The 16,659-nt window shown below is 35.1% G+C and overlaps 3 protein-coding genes across 3 annotated transcripts; 2 read left to right on the top strand and 1 right to left on the bottom strand.

Annotated features, from left to right (window-relative positions):
- Positions 1–412: 412 nt before the first annotated feature.
- On the bottom strand, positions 413–1,620 carry LOC103339248 (Gibberellin-regulated family protein). The gene is made up of 4 exons (XM_008242520.2): positions 1,422–1,620; positions 995–1,054; positions 865–898; positions 413–749 (listed from the first exon to the last, which is right to left on the bottom strand). The coding sequence occupies exons 1-4, from the start codon at positions 1,494–1,496 to the stop codon at positions 568–570; spliced, it is 351 nt and encodes a 116-aa protein (XP_008240742.1). The 5' UTR covers positions 1,497–1,620; the 3' UTR covers positions 413–567.
- Positions 1,621–8,926: 7,306 nt separating this feature from the next.
- Positions 8,927–10,909, top strand: LOC103339249 (protein TIC 20-I, chloroplastic). The gene is made up of 3 exons (XM_008242521.3): positions 8,927–9,078; positions 9,726–9,895; positions 10,044–10,909. Exons 2-3 carry the CDS (start codon positions 9,736–9,738, stop codon positions 10,679–10,681), a joined length of 798 nt encoding a protein of 265 aa, XP_008240743.2. The 5' UTR covers positions 8,927–9,078; positions 9,726–9,735; the 3' UTR covers positions 10,682–10,909.
- A 4,022-nt stretch (positions 10,910–14,931) lies between these two features.
- ERD15 (dehydration-induced protein (ERD15)) lies at positions 14,932–16,622 on the top strand. The gene is made up of 3 exons (XM_008242523.2): positions 14,932–15,071; positions 15,791–16,119; positions 16,236–16,622. Exons 2-3 carry the CDS (start codon positions 15,813–15,815, stop codon positions 16,379–16,381), a joined length of 453 nt encoding a protein of 150 aa, XP_008240745.1. The 5' UTR covers positions 14,932–15,071; positions 15,791–15,812; the 3' UTR covers positions 16,382–16,622.
- Positions 16,623–16,659: the final 37 nt, after the last annotated feature.

The raw sequence follows: 16,659 nt of genomic DNA, 5'->3' as shown, positions 1-16,659 counted from the left end.
GAGATAGTGTCGAGGTTAATTAGATGCTAGAATCCACTTAGAGGTGTTTTAGAGCATCTCCAATACCAAACATCAAATTTAAATTTGATGGCTGATGTGGCAATTTGACATTTATACAGTTTTACACTCCATCCGATATGTCAAATAAATAATTATTGTAACAGTCAAATCATTTAAGAAAAAGAAGAAAAAAAATATAAATGAAAATAATAAATGAAAGTAACAACTAACTATCTTTAAAAATAATAAAATATTCATTTGACATCTTGCTTTTGGAATGTCAAAAATAACATCTCAACCTCCAGCCTTCATTCCACATCAGCTTTGACACATCGGTTGGAGTGATGTGAGATGTTATTTCTAGCCGTTAAATGTCTATGTGTCACTTTTGACACATTGGTTGAAGATGCTCTTAGCCAAACGAAAAGGATTTTTTATTAATATATCTACAAACAACAAATTCAAAAGCATATAAAGCAATACAATTAAGTTCAATTATTAAGTAAAAGAAAAATAGCCTGAAAAATAGGAATAAAACATAATTATATGTACAAGGAGTGAGCTAGCTCAAGGGCATTTGGGGCCTCCTCTCTTGGTCTTCCAGTTGTTATAGCAAGGACAGAATTGCTTGTTCCCGTAGGTGCCTGGAGGCACGCACAAGCACTTAGCGCAGCACTTTTGGCAGAAAAACAAACATGGCTTCTTGTATTGTGTGTTTGAGCATCTTGTAGAGCAACGCGGACCACACTCTGTACAGTATCATGTTAAACTTCTATCAACCTTTTCTTTTCTTTTTCTTTTTGGTTAAATAAAACAGTTGATTTAAAATAAAATAAAAATTATATGGCTGATTAGGATCCTTACCTTGAGGTTGAAGGCTGCCTTCAGTAATTCCATTCTGAATTTTTCAAGGAAAAAGAGGTAATTAAATTAAATATCAGACAAAAACATATCAAAAATTGAAGCAGAAAATGCCAGTAGATATATAATTTACCATCGTGTGGTTGTTACTGCCTTGGGGCTGTGGTGCTGGAGCCTCAGTAATGGTAGTAGCCTGCAACATAAATTTTTACGAAATTTGCAGATGAATAAATCAGATAGAGGTGGGGAGAAATTTCAAAATGTTTAAGTTCTGATGGGATAGACTTGCATGCACTCAATAATACCATTGAATAACACAATCTTCTTGTTTTAATTTTCTTTTAAATAATCCTACTGCAATTATATATCTCCGCTTCAAAGTACAACATGCAAATAGTTCAACAGTTCAATGAGATCACTTGAATTTTCATAGGGTGATTAGTAACGCAGGCATGCATAATATATACAGATGAAAATGAACATATATATAAGGGAGGGTGGCACAGAGAGAGAGAGAGAGAGAGAGAGAGAGAGAGATCAAAGATTAATTGATTGCTTACATGGTTCTCTACTATTAAGAAATGAAGCATAACGAGGGAGAGCACAATCCTTAGAGTCCTTGCCATTGCCATCATTGCCTACTGTATATATCAGAAAAGAGAAATGCTGGCTACTATGACTCAAGAAACAACTTGAGAGAGAGAGAGAGAGAGAGAGAGAGAGAGAGAGAGAGAGTTATATGTTTTCCTTAAGTGTGGTGTTAGGACTACATAGGACTATTTATATACAGGATGGTTAAATTTGCATCTCTCTAACTGATAGACGTAGCTAGAGAATTCTATGGATGCAAACATTGAAAGGTATATGGTGTGACATACTGCCATGCCATGGAAGTTAGTCTAGAGATCAAATCACATTTTTGTCCTTGTAGTTTGGCCCAAACTACAGAATTTTGTTGTTTTCACCATGTAGTTAGAAAATAATGTGGCAGAGGTAGCAGCAACTATGGATGAGAAAAGACAAAATAAATTGTCTTTGAATTTATGACCTAGTCACATGTGATGAGAAGTTGAGAACCATATTTGCAAACAACAATTATAGCAATATGGATGTTATAAATTTGCTAGTATGCTAGTATTAAAACACAAAGTATAAAATGAACCTAAATTTGAATCAATCAAACACTTTCTCGTTATTCAGTGAATAAAATTTAGTACCTAATAGCAAAGGATTTGTAGCTCAAGTGGTTAAGTGTAGTTATCGTTGCACTTGAGATTCTGTGTTCGGATCCCCCTTCTCATATCATTTGTATAAAGAAAAAAAAAATCGGTGTCTAATACAATTCAATCCAAGAAAAGGAATGAAAATTGACATGACCTGAATTGGGATAGGATATAGGGATTGATATATTCCTTCTTTCGATTCTCATGCATGTGAAATAATGTTAATGTGAAAGCGATCGCATACCACCTCCCACAAGACACATGTACATTCACATGACCCTGTTACTGTTGGGTTTATGTACCACTAAAGCACAAAAAATATAATGTTTTATAGAGCTTGGGAACCATACAATCACTTATCTGCTGTCTGTCCTCATAGGGAAACCATTGCCAGTGTAAGTCTTTTGCTCTCTCTCAACTCAATGCCCGTGACCAATTTTGTATTTGCTTCCATTTTCTTTTCTGTATTCTTGGGAGAGAGAGAGAGAGAGAGAGATAGAGAGAGAGAGATGGTGTTGAGATGATGAGCAGTTGGCTGGTTGGCTATGTTAGTTTGGTCTCGTGAATCATTGTCGTTGCTTAGGCAAGAATCGAAGGCAGCACACAAAAAAACCAAAAAATGTTGCCAGGTGTTACATTGTGGCTTCCCAGTTGCCTTGGGCCTTGGATCGTTTTGTTCTCCACCATTGCAGACTTATAGCCATTGTTCATTGTTTTCTTTACCAAAAAAAAGGATTTGACAAGAAAAGAAGAAATTGATACGGAAAAAAAAAACACACTCGCCAATAACCAAAGGAGGGATAGTGGAGTGTCCATGGATAGTGTAGGTGGAGTGCCAGTAGAGAAGGTGAGAGGAGATGGTGGTGGAAGGAAGGAGAGAGGGGATGAGTCACGTTGGCTAGGTGGGTGGGGGGAGAATCAGTTTTGACGTTGGATAGGGGTTTGTTTCCTTTTATCTGTTTTTTTTATCTATATATATAAAGCAAAAGGCAGAGAATGGTGAAACATTCAAAATATCAGAAAATGTCATTTGCTAATCAAAACATTAAGAATTAAAATTATTAATTAAATTAGAATAATATGGTAAATTCACACTTTTTTATATTATAAAAAATTAAAATTAAAAGAAAAATCAGATAATGAACCCTATTTTTATAGAACACAACTATCCATTATCTTTTTGAATTCTAAATTAAATTTTAAATTTTTTAAAAAAAAGTCTCTCACAAGCACGGAAGCACGTGTAGAGAGGCTAGTCTTTTCTTAATTCTAAAAATAAAATAAAAAATAAAAAATAAAACCAATTGGCACAACGTGAGCATGTGCCAAGGGGCTAGTTATTAGTAAATAATATAAAAGAAATAAAAAATACAAATAATTTAAATTGATGTGATTGTCTACCTCATCTACTAATTAATGTGATTGTCCATCTAAGCTGCCACACAATGTGGTATGAGAATGTATAAAAATGCGGTAAGAGTGGCTTTACCTTTTTTTAAAGGAAAAAAGGAGACCAAAATTTGATAAATGTTATAAAACTAGAGGGAGAAAATGTAGAGAGAAGTGATATGCTAAAGATAAAGTTTCACCATGTTTTTTCTTCCCTTAATCTTTGGTAAAACCACCTGTTTATAGACTTACAAGATAGGAGATTGAATACCATCATTTACAATATACCTATAGGTTACAAGCACTAATTACAAATACTTAGTGCATATGTTACATAAAATCCAATGATGGAATACTAAGAGGTATGATGGTCATCCACTAACTCATGCATTTCAACACTCCCCTTTGGATGTTCACCATACAATGACATAGTTCCCTCATTAAAAACCTTGCTTGGAAAACCCAGTGAGACAAAACCGAAGCGAAGGGAAAAAGAGTGAAACTTTCTTCTAAATCATTGATATGGTGTTGGATGCACTTATGTTGCCTCGTTAAAACCTTGCTATGAAAAACCCAGTGAGACAAAAACCTAGTCGAAGGGAAAAAGAGTACAACGCGTATATGTCATGTACGTAGTAGAATTGGGATGCTCCCCTTGATTGATATCTCCCCCTGATTAATATTTCCCTTTGATTTTCATTAACTTCTGGAATTTAGGCTTCAGAAAAAGCTTTGGCAAAGGTTCGCCAGATTATCTTGTGAACGAATTTGTTTAACTCCAATCTCTTGGCTTTTTTCTGAAACTATATCACCCTTGATGAACCCTTCTCTGATTTGAGCAATACAAGCAACATTGTCTTCATACATGATCGTCTATCACACTATTCGACCTACTTTTCACTTTTCAAATGATTGAACTCTTTAGGAGCATCAACAACTAATTTAATAGTTAGAATATGTTACAACAATATCAAATTTGAATTCAAAATACTCAAACTCTTAGTGTTAACTCTTAATTAAGAATATTGTGGTATTTTATATCCTTCAAGGGGTCGCTTCATCTGATATATCTCAAATATTTCATAAGCTTTGAGGATCTTCATGTACCATACAGTCTTAATAAATATGCATTTAACAAAGGCTATAAGTTTCGCGTTAAAATAACAACTATACTTATAGAAATGTGGATGCATCTATGATGAGATGGGAGACTAAAACCATGTCTCTACCAGGAAACCTTATGTAATATTAGTGATCTTATTTCACTTCACAAGAACCAATTCATAACCTTCATACTTAACATTTGTAATTTGGTGTTTGAGTTATAGGTTCAATATCCCGCACTTCATATTTAGTGATAAATGGAATTGCCTATTTCCATTTTGGCCAATCACTTAACTTGTCGACATTCATAAGGTGAGATTTAATATAATCATAGCCCTTGATGATTGTAGTAGCGACTAATAAACCAAATGTATCATCAATTCGTAATCCCACAATTCTCATGTGCATGCGCATGCATAATTTATAAGCATCTCATTGCTTTGGGGTACCAATGCCTCTTCAGGGGTTGATGTTGTCACTTATGGGACAAACATCTTTTTTATGATGAATTAATTAGAATATGTGGATCATAACCTCATATAGAGCGTTATTTTTTATAGGGCTTGAATTTTTCAAATAATCTCCACTTCTAGGAAGTTAAATTTTTAGAACCTATATTTTTGTTATGCTCATAGTCACTTATTGTCATGTTAATAGATTGTGATACATGAATATCAATCCATGCTTGCATATTCATAACTTATATATGTATTATCTTGATGAGACAAAAGCGGACTAATTCAACACTATTTCACGATGTTCTTTAGGAACTGTCATTTCTCCCCCTAATGGCGAGAAAATTGTCTCAAAATGTAAGAAAATAAACTTACCATCATTAGCAATTCAAATTGATTGGATTGGATAATGTGGGAGTTATACTCGTAAGCGTATTGACAAGAGACAAATATGTGACCATTTTAGTAGGCACATTCAATAAAACTGGTGAAGTGATCCATAATTAAATGTTGTATAGGCTCACAAATATCCCTTTGAATTATTTCTAGAAAGAGGGCTCAAAGTCAATTTTTGACTAAGATGATCTTATGACAGCTTTTATTTGTGAGCATTCTTTGTAATGATATTTGTTGGACAAGACAATATTTTGAGTCTTTAAACCATGTCCTTACAAATTTATAAAAATCTTATGTATCATTGTGGAACATGGATTGCCAAGATAGTCATGCCACAACAAAAAAGTTATCTGGTCAATGAACTTCTGGTTCATGATATCATAATCTTCAACTACTTTAATAGTTGTGTAATATTGGGGCCTCATGAACTTTTAGTTCATGACATTATAAACTTTCTACTCACAAAAGAAAGTAGGAAGTTTCTCCAATATAGGCCTCTGGCTGTCAATATTGGGGCGGTAATACAAAACATTACCATTGTAAAAAGAAATTAACTAATAACCCAACATAAATAAAATAAAATAAAATAAAATGAGTAAAGTGATATAAACGATGAATAAAATAAATAAATTAAAGACTATGAAATTCCAAGATAATCCAATATTAATGTGGATTCAATATGTAGATAAAACTACAAGTTTAAGAATTAGATTTGCAACCAATTCAAGTTCATATAGGCACAAATAAGTAATGAACTTCAGGTTCATATATAGTATTAAGATCCATGAAAAACTTGAACTTCAGGTCATACCAATATATATTTGAAACTTCAAGTTCGAATACGTAGATCTAAATAAATTGAATTAATAGTTGTGCTTTGAACTTCATACTCAAATCTATGTATATGCACTCGAAACTTCTGGTTCGGGTTCTTGACATATGTAGGCCTCATGGAATTCTGATTTTGGAATCAAAGAGCTTCAGGTTCTAATTCAATCAAAAGAACTCTAGGTCCTAATCTAGTTATATGATGAGGATCGAGGAACTTCGGGCCCTGATCTTTTGTATAATACAAACTCATCATAATAATTAAGATCATACTTAAAATTAAATAATCAAACAAGTAAAAAAACATGGCATTATATTCATGTGTAATAAGAATAAGAATTTTTTTCCTTAAACGAGCATGATGAAGTCTGATGGTGAGTACAAAGAAACTCTATACCATGTGATGACTCTAGCTCATATAAGAAGAAAGAAAATTCAAAGAAAGAAAACATACCAAGAGCAATGTCGTGCTGATATCATGTTATAAAACTAGAGGGAGAAAATGTAGAGAGAAGTTATATGCTAAAGATAAAGTTTCACCCATGTTTTTTCTTCTCTTAATCTTTGGTATAACCACCTATTTATAGGCTTACAAGATAGGAGATTGAATATCATCATTTACAATATACCTATAGGTTACAAGCACTAATTACAAATATTTAGTGCATAGGTTACATAAAATCCAACGGTAGAATACTAAGAGATATGATGGTCATCCACCAATTCATGCATTTACAACAATAAAAAGAAAAAAAATTGACCTAACAAAAATCTCTAAATCTATGCAAAATTGGAACACTAACACTATTAATGTGCAATATTTGCAAATAATTAGTTGAAAACAAAAAAAAAAAACAACACAGTAAAGTGAGGCAATCAAAACGTTTAAAAAATTAAAAAAATATAACATTTAACAGGTTAAGCTTGATTAGGTAATTTGCGTAGTTGGATCCCAGTCATCGAATTTTTGTCAAAAAAATAAAAATATAAGAATGGGTTGTAAGTAACAAAAAATTAGTTTGAAGAGGGAAAGTTAAATTTTCTACAATCCTAAATCGAGGAAGCCAACCCCACAGTGTATGAGTACGTTTGACACTTGCAGTCACAAGTTTATTTGTTGTGATCACCATACTGAATATACTTGTTTAAGAACTTTGCCAGTGAAATAAAAGGGGTAATAGTATGGATATGCTCTGGATAAAGTTTACAATACTGTTGTTGGATGTTTGTTATAACCAGATGTTACTGGTTTTGAATCTATTATTGCATGTGCATATGAGTACCCATTTTCAGGGAAGGGGCAACATTTAAAAGGCTAAAAGTATGTGAGGGAAATCCAAGTGCAAGGAGTCCATGAACCCATCTACATTAGTCGACATTGAAGAAAAAAACTTTGAATAAATAAACATGAAATTTGCAAAAAACAAAATAAAATTATAAGTTGAGAAACTAAGAAAGAACATATGACAAATAAGGGGGATTAAAGCTCATGGATATTTATTAAATAGAGATACATCATTAAGGGAATTTTGAGAGACAACAAGTTTATGTGACGCATAAATCAAATTGAATATTACAAAGTCTCTTTCAGATATTTAATCGAACACATGGTGGGCACCAGTAGAGGGGCAAATTTCGTCCACTCAAAGGATTTTCCGGCGAGGAGATGTGCAACTGCACCTCCTTGCTCATGTGTAGGTCCACCAGTGTGAGTATCTATGTGAATATTGAAAAGGAAAAAAATATGAAAGATGTCATGTTGCTTAAGAAGGAACTTCAGTTCATATTGCGACTAAACTGTGAAGCCAATATGGCAAGTATTGAATAGGTACAGTAAATACAAAAATTTGAGACCAAAGCAACTTAGGAAGACAAGGTGGATCGGTTGGGCTGTGAGCCCAACACGGATTCGTTAACATAAACTACTCCTTACAAATTCTAATATGAGCATTTAGATATAATCTGAACAGCCAAAATAGCTTTTTACACTCTTTAAAAATTCACATTACTTGGTTAAATTTGGCAGTCTTCATTAGTAAATTATTTACTATATGTTTTGGAAAAATAAAATTATAAATAGAAGTCTGTAAACTCCAATTATTTTTATTTTTTAAAAAAATAGAAGAAGTAGGAATTGTTCAATATATGATATGTGTATATGTAAACATGTGTTGGCTTATAAGTACAATAGAAAATGGGCAATGATTTCCCCACTCCTATTTTATCCACTTACATTCCTTTTTTAGTTATAAAAAATGAGTGTAAGTGGATAAAATAGGAGAAAAAGGAGTGGGGATATCACCACTCTAGAAAATAAGATAGTACTTAGCTGTGAATACGGAAACCAAACCAGAAATTAAATGGTATGTTATGGTATGTTTACTTACCAAGAATTGGGAAAGTTATGAATCAGAGAACTTAAATAGGATAATCAAGGAATAGGAATCGGATCAATCCCATTCCTGATTTTGAGTGTATTCGATTACGCATTTTAACTCAGAATCCACATAATTTTTTATTCCTAATACTCATATATAGCTGACAACTTTATTGGTTTTTTTTTTTTTTTTTTTCACAAAACACAAAAGCAAGTGGAAACCAGCAGCTAGAAACTTCACCCAATACCCTCTCCAAATTCAAGCCCATTCAGCCCAATGCTCTTAAGCACCCCGCATCCAAGCCCGCTCAGACCAAAACAAAAATAAAAGAAAGGTCACCCCAAAATCCCTCCCTCCCTACGATTTGCAGCCGCTCCCATCTCCTCTACCCTCAGTCCTCACCATCTGCCACAGCCAGTGGCCGCTGCTGCCACTTCCACCTTTGTAAGTTCTTTTTTCTTCTTCTAAACAATTCTCCGAAATTCTTCCTATTTTCTTCTTTATCTTCTTCTTCGTTCAATTGAATTTTTTTTCCTGCTTCTTTCCTATTTAGGGATTTAGGGTTCTTATAAAGAAGAAACAAAAAATGGGTTTTTTGGATTTTGACATTACGGACTTGTGTGGTGGAAATATATGGGAAGATGATTTGCTTATATTGGTTGTGTTTTGATATTCAATACCAAGGCATGGGTAGAGTAACTGAATTTTGAAGTTTTTGAACTTGACTATTGAATGACTGCTATTTCTCTGTATATGTAAATTGTAAATAGCTTCTGAAAAGTGATAAACTATAGAGACCAGTGATCATTGAATTGGTTCTTGTTGATTAGATGAATTAATTGTTGTATCAAAACGATATTTTCGAACAGGAAATGAGTAGTGTGGGGGATGTTGGCAAGAGTTCGTAATAATGGTAACATATAGATGTACCATCAATTTTCTATTTCAATTATTATTTTTAAATGTATATTATGTTAATTGGCTTATGTTTTGTATCGAATCGTACTGTATCAGCATACCTGAACTCGAACCCGTGCAACATTTGTTCCTAATCTCTATGTTTTCCACTTATGAAATTGCTTTAATCTTAGGTACTTGGCTATGATTCAAAATGGATGCGCCATGCCTGCTGGGTGTAGTTCTGTGAATTCCAGAGTGTGTAAGCCATCAAATACTGGTGGTTTTGTCTTGTCGTGCATTCCTCATTTTCAAACTGGGGCGGCTTCTCCATGCGTCAGTTCATGGAGAGCTCATCGGGATGGTAAGTCTTGGTTGATGTGTTTCACAAACACTCCACCTATTATGTACTCACACAAACACACATCAGCTCAAATAGACTTTTTCATGTCATTATCAACCCATACGGTGAGCTTAGTATTCGTTTTCATTCAATGTTATCTTCATTATAGCTATGCCACTTCTGCAACATTGTACTCTATCAAGCCCATTTTTAAGCGGGGATCAAGGTAGCCTGTTACGTACAATCCCCTTGTTGCCAAGCCGATGCAGAACTCGTATGGCCCCTCAAGCATCCAAGGATGTCCCATACAGTTTTCGGTTCCCTCCAATGACTAAGAAGCCAAAGTGGTGGTGGAGAACATTAGCATGCCTCCCCTATTTAATGCCCCTACATGAGACATGGATGTATGCTGAGACAGCCTATCATCTACACCCTTTCCTGGAAGACTTTGAATTCCTTACTTACCCGTTCCTGGGGGCCATTGGGAGGTTGCCCAGCTGGTTCTTGATGGCATACTTTTTTGTTGCATATCTTGGAATAGTGAGGAGAAAGGAATGGCCGCATTTCTTCAGATTTCATGTGGTGATGGGCATGTTGTTGGAGATTGCCTTGCAGGTCATAGGGACTGTGAGCCGATGGATGCCACTTGCTGTCTACTGGGGTAAAGTAGGGATGCACTTCTGGACAGCCGTTGCATTTGCTTACCTATTTACAGTGTTGGAGTCCATACGCTGTGCTCTTGCTGGCATGTATGCAGATATACCCTTCGTTTGTGATGCAGCATATATTCAAATTCCGTATGACTAATACGTGAAGGAGAAAGTATAAGAGAAAGAAAGGTTTGCTTTCCTTGCCTTCCTTCCCATCTGTTTGGATTTTGTTGTATGAGATGATAACTTGTTAGCCGGAATAGTTTTCTTGTGTAAATGTTCTAATTAGGATCAGTTGGGTTTGTGTTGTAGCAGAATGCTCATTCGGATGTTTGCTTATTCCATTGTTAATCAGATTCAGAATTAGTGTTTTGTTGTTTCTCAATTTTCCAAGTAAATGATTCTTTGCTTGTTCCATTGTTAACAATATTTATGTTATGAAAGAATATGAGAAATAAAAAAAAAAGTAGACTTGATTAGCCAAAGCTTAGTATTCAGATTCCATTTAAGTTGCATTTTTTATCCCCGCTATTTGGTTTCATTTTCAATCTTGTCATTATTATTCCCATTTTTGTAATCATGTCTTTGCAATTTGCTAATATGCGTGTTCAATCCCAACGTAATCCTAATTTCTGTCAAATACGAATAAAACACGTTGAACATTCAAATTGAAATGATATGGAACATAGTAAAATATCCGAAAAATTACTAGATTATGCAAGGCAAAAAGTCGTTTTTAAGCATTGTAGTTTGTTGGTTTTACCATTTTGGTCCCAATTGTTTAGTTTTACCAATTTACTATGTAGTTTTAAATCCTTCGCACTAGAGCATGTTACAAATTATGTCATATTTCTTCCAGTGCTTACCAAGATTATGTCCAAAATACCCCTCCACGTTAGGGACATGTGCTTACTCTGTCACAAATTTGGATAAAATTTGTGGATGTCATTGAATCACTAGGGATATCAAACTACAATGATCAATATAGTGATTGATATCCATCAATTAATGGAGGAATTAGGTGTATTGAAAGTCGTTTATCAACCCAGGCAAGGCATGGTGTAGCTTAGGGGTGGGTATCTCATCCGAATTATCCGCGTACCGACTGTACCATATCGATGGTTTGGTTTGGTTTGGTTAAATAAGTATTTTTTAATTTTAATTATTCTGATCGAATCCGTATCGAGATGTTTAGTATGGTTAACGGAAACAATATTCCTAATCCGACGGAAACCCGTACCGATCCGATATTTATACTTATTCTATTATTTAAATACAAAACAAGAAATCAAAGATAAATACAATCAGCATTTTGTATCACTCATGTATCACTTCTTTATCACCATTGTATCACTACTTTATCACCATTTTATCTCTTCTTTATCACTCGGGTACTGTAGCACTTTTTGGTTAGAGAGGAATTTATGAATTTCCTATGTTTTCTAGTTTCGACCTTTGTCCCGTTTTTTACCTGTAACTTTTCAACCGTTGATCCAAATTTTATGTTCTTTATATGGTTGGATTCAACATGAAAAACTAAAGAACCCAATGTGAAACAAATGTCAAAATTATTTACATAAATGTAGAGAATTCAATAAAAATAACACTCAAATGTTCAAAAAACAAACATAAGTGGTTCCCAGTACATCTTGAGTATATATTGAATGATACAATGACTAAGTTATTTGATTTTGAACTTGGATGAATTAGACTATTGGTTTTTTATATTTTACAAGAATAAGTTGGTGTATTTTGTTGAGAGTATTTGTCCCACATTGAAATGTTAAGGGACCTAGCCTGGGTTTATAAAGAGTTGGGCTACTCCTCCCATTGCCAATTGGTTTTGGGGTGAAATCTCAATTTCCTTCATGGTATCAGAGCAAGGCTTCATGTGTTGGGCTTAACGGCCACACGTGTTCCTGTCACCTAATATGTGTTGTCTACGTGTTAGACTTGAAAGTTCGTCATACATGTGGGGGTGTGTTGAGAATATTTGTCTCACATTGAAATGTTAATGGATCTAGTACGGGTTTATAAGGAATTAGGCTACTCTCTCCATAGAGTCTTTTATCATTCCGAATCGATCCGTGCCCAGGTCTAGTGTAGCCCATGCTTTGGCTCAATTTGGGTTGTGCAAGAGAAAGCTTTTCTTATGGGAGGATGCAATTAGAAAAGGACACGAAGGGGGGATGTTTAATTGCTTTTTTTCCTTAACCGAATTTTCCTAATAAATTTTTTAAGGTAAGGGGTTTGTATCCTGAGATGTTTTTATAGTCAATGAAGCATCTTTCTAATAAATAAGTACATAAATCACCAGAAACACAAGAATCCAAAGCGACTTTTTGCAACTATGTAATTAGGCCAAATCATAATGAAGTTGCAACAACAATTATAAAAGTACTAAACGAGTATAATTTGCGGTGACATCTTAAATTTATAATTAGATTAGTGATAATGATGGGAGGAGGGCATGGTTGTGGTGTACACCGTCTTGCTTGGCAGGATATGTCTTGTGTCATTCTCATACGGTCATATCCGCTATCTCTACCTAACCGACCTACAACCCACACACACCCCATGTGCTATACGCGCATTATCTGGAAGCGGAGAAAACCAGAACGAGCCTTGCCCCACCAAAAATACGACGCGTCATCACTTTCACAAAATGACATCAGCCGTTGATAAATTAAGCACGTCTACAGGCCGTCGATTAGGTGCTTTTTGTTGGACAAGTCTAACATGGCTCACATGAACGGGTCCCACTTCCACTCCTGCATTTCAATTATTAATTAATTGAAGTCATTAAACAAGTCATAATACAATAATCGGGGGTGTTACCACTCAGAATACAAGTTTCTAGAGGGTGCAATCTTGACCCTTCAAGATCGCTTTGCGTAGGGCCCATTTTGTACCAACGGCTGTGATTGGATTGTCATAACCATGACGATGGACCGCCTACACATGAGAGATTTACCTCTTTTGTCTTTCTCAATGAAGGCGTTGTGCCCGCCGAGTGGCTAAAAGGATATATCAACATGCAGGCCAACAAGACTCATGTCATCATATCCACTAAAAAATTCGACCAAAATAAAAGTAAAAAATATCAAGACCCAAGGCTCAAGCGAGTGATGGATTTCAAATATCTTCCTTAGATTTCCAAGCATATGGAAAAATAGAACAAATAAGAGCGTCACTAAAGGATTTGATATGGGCTCTTCAATTCTTAAGGTTAATGATTTAAATTATAGATACATTTTAATTTGCCTTTTAATGACTGGTAAGTAGTCCATGTACTATTTCAATCACATCATTTTCATCTCAATTCTTTCAATTCAATCAATGTTATCCTATCCTCTTATGTCGCGCATAAGAGCATCTCTAAAGAATTTCAAATATCTTCCTTGGATTTCCAAGCATCTCTAAAGGATTTGATATGGGCTCTTCGATTCTTATCATTTTATGGTTTTAGGGCAATTTGAAGTACCATGTTATAATCAATAAATGTAGCAGAACAAAATTCCTACCCAACTAAATTTCGGTTTCTTCTACATTTTACATAAATTACGATTCCCCAAATTTAGGTTCATGAGAACAAAATTAACCAAATATCACTAAACTAAATTATCGTTCCCCTATCTAAATAAGACCTTGAGATTCCCAACGATACTGCTTTCAAGCTCAAGCTTCTCGGGCAGCAGAGTTCTTCCGCAAATCTATATATCTTCCTTCTGTCTGTTCATCAAAATCAATATATGTCCGATTGCGCTGTGGATTCAAAAAATATATAAAAAAGAAACTTTTTAATGCCGAGCATAAACTGTTATGTTGGACATCAATTTAGTCTAATTCTGCACCAAAATTGATCACATGTGAGGCGCATAATTAACTTCTTAAGAAAAAACTCGTCTTTATACTCTCATTGACGAGTATTTATGTTGGTCACGTGTCTCACACGTAATCTTTTTTTACGAAATTTACATAAAATATAACATTGATGCATAAGAATATAAGAGGGATATGGTCGACTTGAAACAAAAATGACATGTTTAAAATAGTACATGAGTACTTCAACCCAAAAAAAAAAACATGAGTAGAAAACCTTCAAATTTTATTAACTTGGTACTAAACATGTTTTGGAATACCGAATTGGCGCAGGCAACAAACCAAAAAACGGGCTCACATTTTGCACGATGGATTTTGGGCAACGTGGCGTAGTCGTGTCGGTCCTGAGTCCTAACCAATCCAGTCAAAGTCAATGTACAACAGCTAGTTACCGTGTGACAACGATCAGGCGATCAACGGCTTAAAACAGTTGTAGCCGCTCCAAAATCAAAAGTCCGTACAGTACAAACCAGTGGGCTGGCTCGGTACACCCGAACCTTAGGTTCGTAACTCCCAACCACAGAGGCTCAGATTTCCGTCTCTATATAAACCGCCCTACCCCCCGTCTCTCCCTCTCACGCGTATTTTTCGCCATCGGGTCAATCTCTTCACCTCAAATTTCGCACGCAGATATTTTCTTCTTCTTCGCTCAAAGCTTCGCAGAGGTAATGAAAACAAGTTCTCCGGTTTTCTTCTTGATAAATTTTATCGCTTGCTTTTTTGTTAATTAATGGATCTCTTGGTTTACGAACATGCTTTTACTTCGTTTTGGTTGCTGAGAAAACGAAAAATGGAATCTTGAACGATAGAAAACTAGGTTTTGGTGGCGGAATGAAATTAAGGCCAGAAGGTTCAAGTGATTATGTAAAAGATGCTGTTGAGTGAATGATTTAGCTGTATTTGGGTTTGGTTTGTCTCTACCTTTTCTGATTGGTAGATCTGGTTGTTCAGAAAGCACAAAATTGGTGAAGGAAATTGAAGATTTGAAAATCGGATTTTTTAATTTATTTGATCTATGGCTTTTGATGACTATGATCTTTGAAGAACTTTTTCGTATTTAATTTTGAAGATTAAATATTTTTATTTATTTAAATTTTTTGTAATTGGATGAGCTTTTTTGGTTTATGTAATTATCCATTTCATATAGAAATGTTTAGATTCTGGTCAGTGTGTCTAGATTTTAAAAACTTTTGGTGGGAAATTTATTAGATTTATATAAAATCAACAATTTTAATGATTTTCAAAGGGTGTTGGAGATTTTTAATAGTTGATCTTATGAATTGCATTTGCTGTCTTCAATTTGACATGTACTTGTATGGAAGATGGAAAATGCGAAGCCCAAGAGAAGATTTAGTATCTCATTTACTGCATTTTTCCTTTGCAGTTGAATTGCGCTGTAGCCAAAGATGGCACTGGTTTCAGGAGGATCAACGTTGAACCCGAATGCCCCTCTCTTTATCCCTGCTGCTCTTAAGCAGGTGGAGGATTTCTCCCCTGAATGGTGGCAACTGGTTACCACTTCCACATGGTACCACGACTACTGGCTCAGTCAACAGGGTGAGGATGGCTTCTATGATAATGCCCAGGGTGACGTTGACAATGTCGCAGATTTGCTTCCAGAGACCTTTGATCTCGATGCTGGTGAGGACTTCTCCAGTTTAGAAGCTCAGTTTGAGGAGTTCCTTCAATTGTCTCAGACTGAAAGTAAAAATGGTATGAACAACTACTCCAAGAGAATGTAGATTATTGGCAATTGGGATGTAAAAATTTGATGCAGTTTCCGAAATGCTGTTATACTGTTGGACTCAAATTTTCTTTTGGAACAACAGGGTTGGAAACAAGTACTGCGGTCTTGAAGAATTTGAAATCACTGGAAGACAAACGTTCCCCAGTGGAGCCAAGGAGGTATGCTGAGAAGCCTGCCAAGCATGTGAGCCCGAAATGCAGCCCCCGCTTCATCCAGCAGCCCCGTTGAAAGCAGCTAGCTTGTAGTGACTTCTTCCTTATGTAGTTTAGCCAATGGCAAAACCTAAGTAATTTGTAGTTTTTCCGCTCGCTGTAATTTCTGTATAGAGCAAGGTTGAAACACTTGCTTCCATCCTTGTTCATTCCGATGCTCTTTCTGTTCAGTTTACCAAAAATACCCTTGGGGTACGAAACTTGTAAAAAAAAAAAAAAAAGGTTTAACAGCAGAAGTAAAAAGAGAAAATTTTATAGTTCTTGATGTGTATCAGATTTAAGTTTTGGCAATTG

This window comes from Prunus mume, linkage group LG8 (genome assembly GCF_029339155.1).
Source record: "Prunus mume cultivar Tortuosa linkage group LG8, ASM2933915v1, whole genome shotgun sequence".
In the NCBI taxonomy this organism is placed as follows: Eukaryota; Viridiplantae; Streptophyta; class Magnoliopsida; order Rosales; family Rosaceae; genus Prunus; species Prunus mume.
The sequence above is the reverse complement of the archived record's forward strand: the minus strand, read 5'-3'. Positions and strand labels throughout refer to the sequence as shown.

What these genes read in the sequence shown, in the direction of transcription:
- LOC103339248 (XM_008242520.2), bottom strand. Translation starts at nt 1,496, where the DNA reads ATGATGGCAATGGCAAGGACTCTAAGGATTGTGCTCTCCCTCGTTATG. An exon ending in GCAGTAACAACCACACGATG is followed by an intron (nt 899 to 994) that starts GTAAATTATATA and finishes TGAAAAATTCAG; the next exon opens with AATGGAATTACTGAAGGCAG. An exon ending in AGGCAGCCTTCAACCTCAAG is followed by an intron (nt 750 to 864) that starts GTAAGGATCCTA and finishes GATACTGTACAG; the next exon opens with AGTGTGGTCCGCGTTGCTCT.
- ERD15 (XM_008242523.2), top strand. Translation starts at nt 15,813, where the DNA reads ATGGCACTGGTTTCAGGAGGATCAACGTTGAACCCGAATGCCCCTCTC. An exon ending in TCAGACTGAAAGTAAAAATG is followed by an intron (nt 16,120 to 16,235) that starts GTATGAACAACT and finishes TTGGAACAACAG; the next exon opens with GGTTGGAAACAAGTACTGCG.
- LOC103339249 (XM_008242521.3), top strand. Translation starts at nt 9,736, where the DNA reads ATGATTCAAAATGGATGCGCCATGCCTGCTGGGTGTAGTTCTGTGAAT. An exon ending in ATGGAGAGCTCATCGGGATG is followed by an intron (nt 9,896 to 10,043) that starts GTAAGTCTTGGT and finishes TCTTCATTATAG; the next exon opens with CTATGCCACTTCTGCAACAT.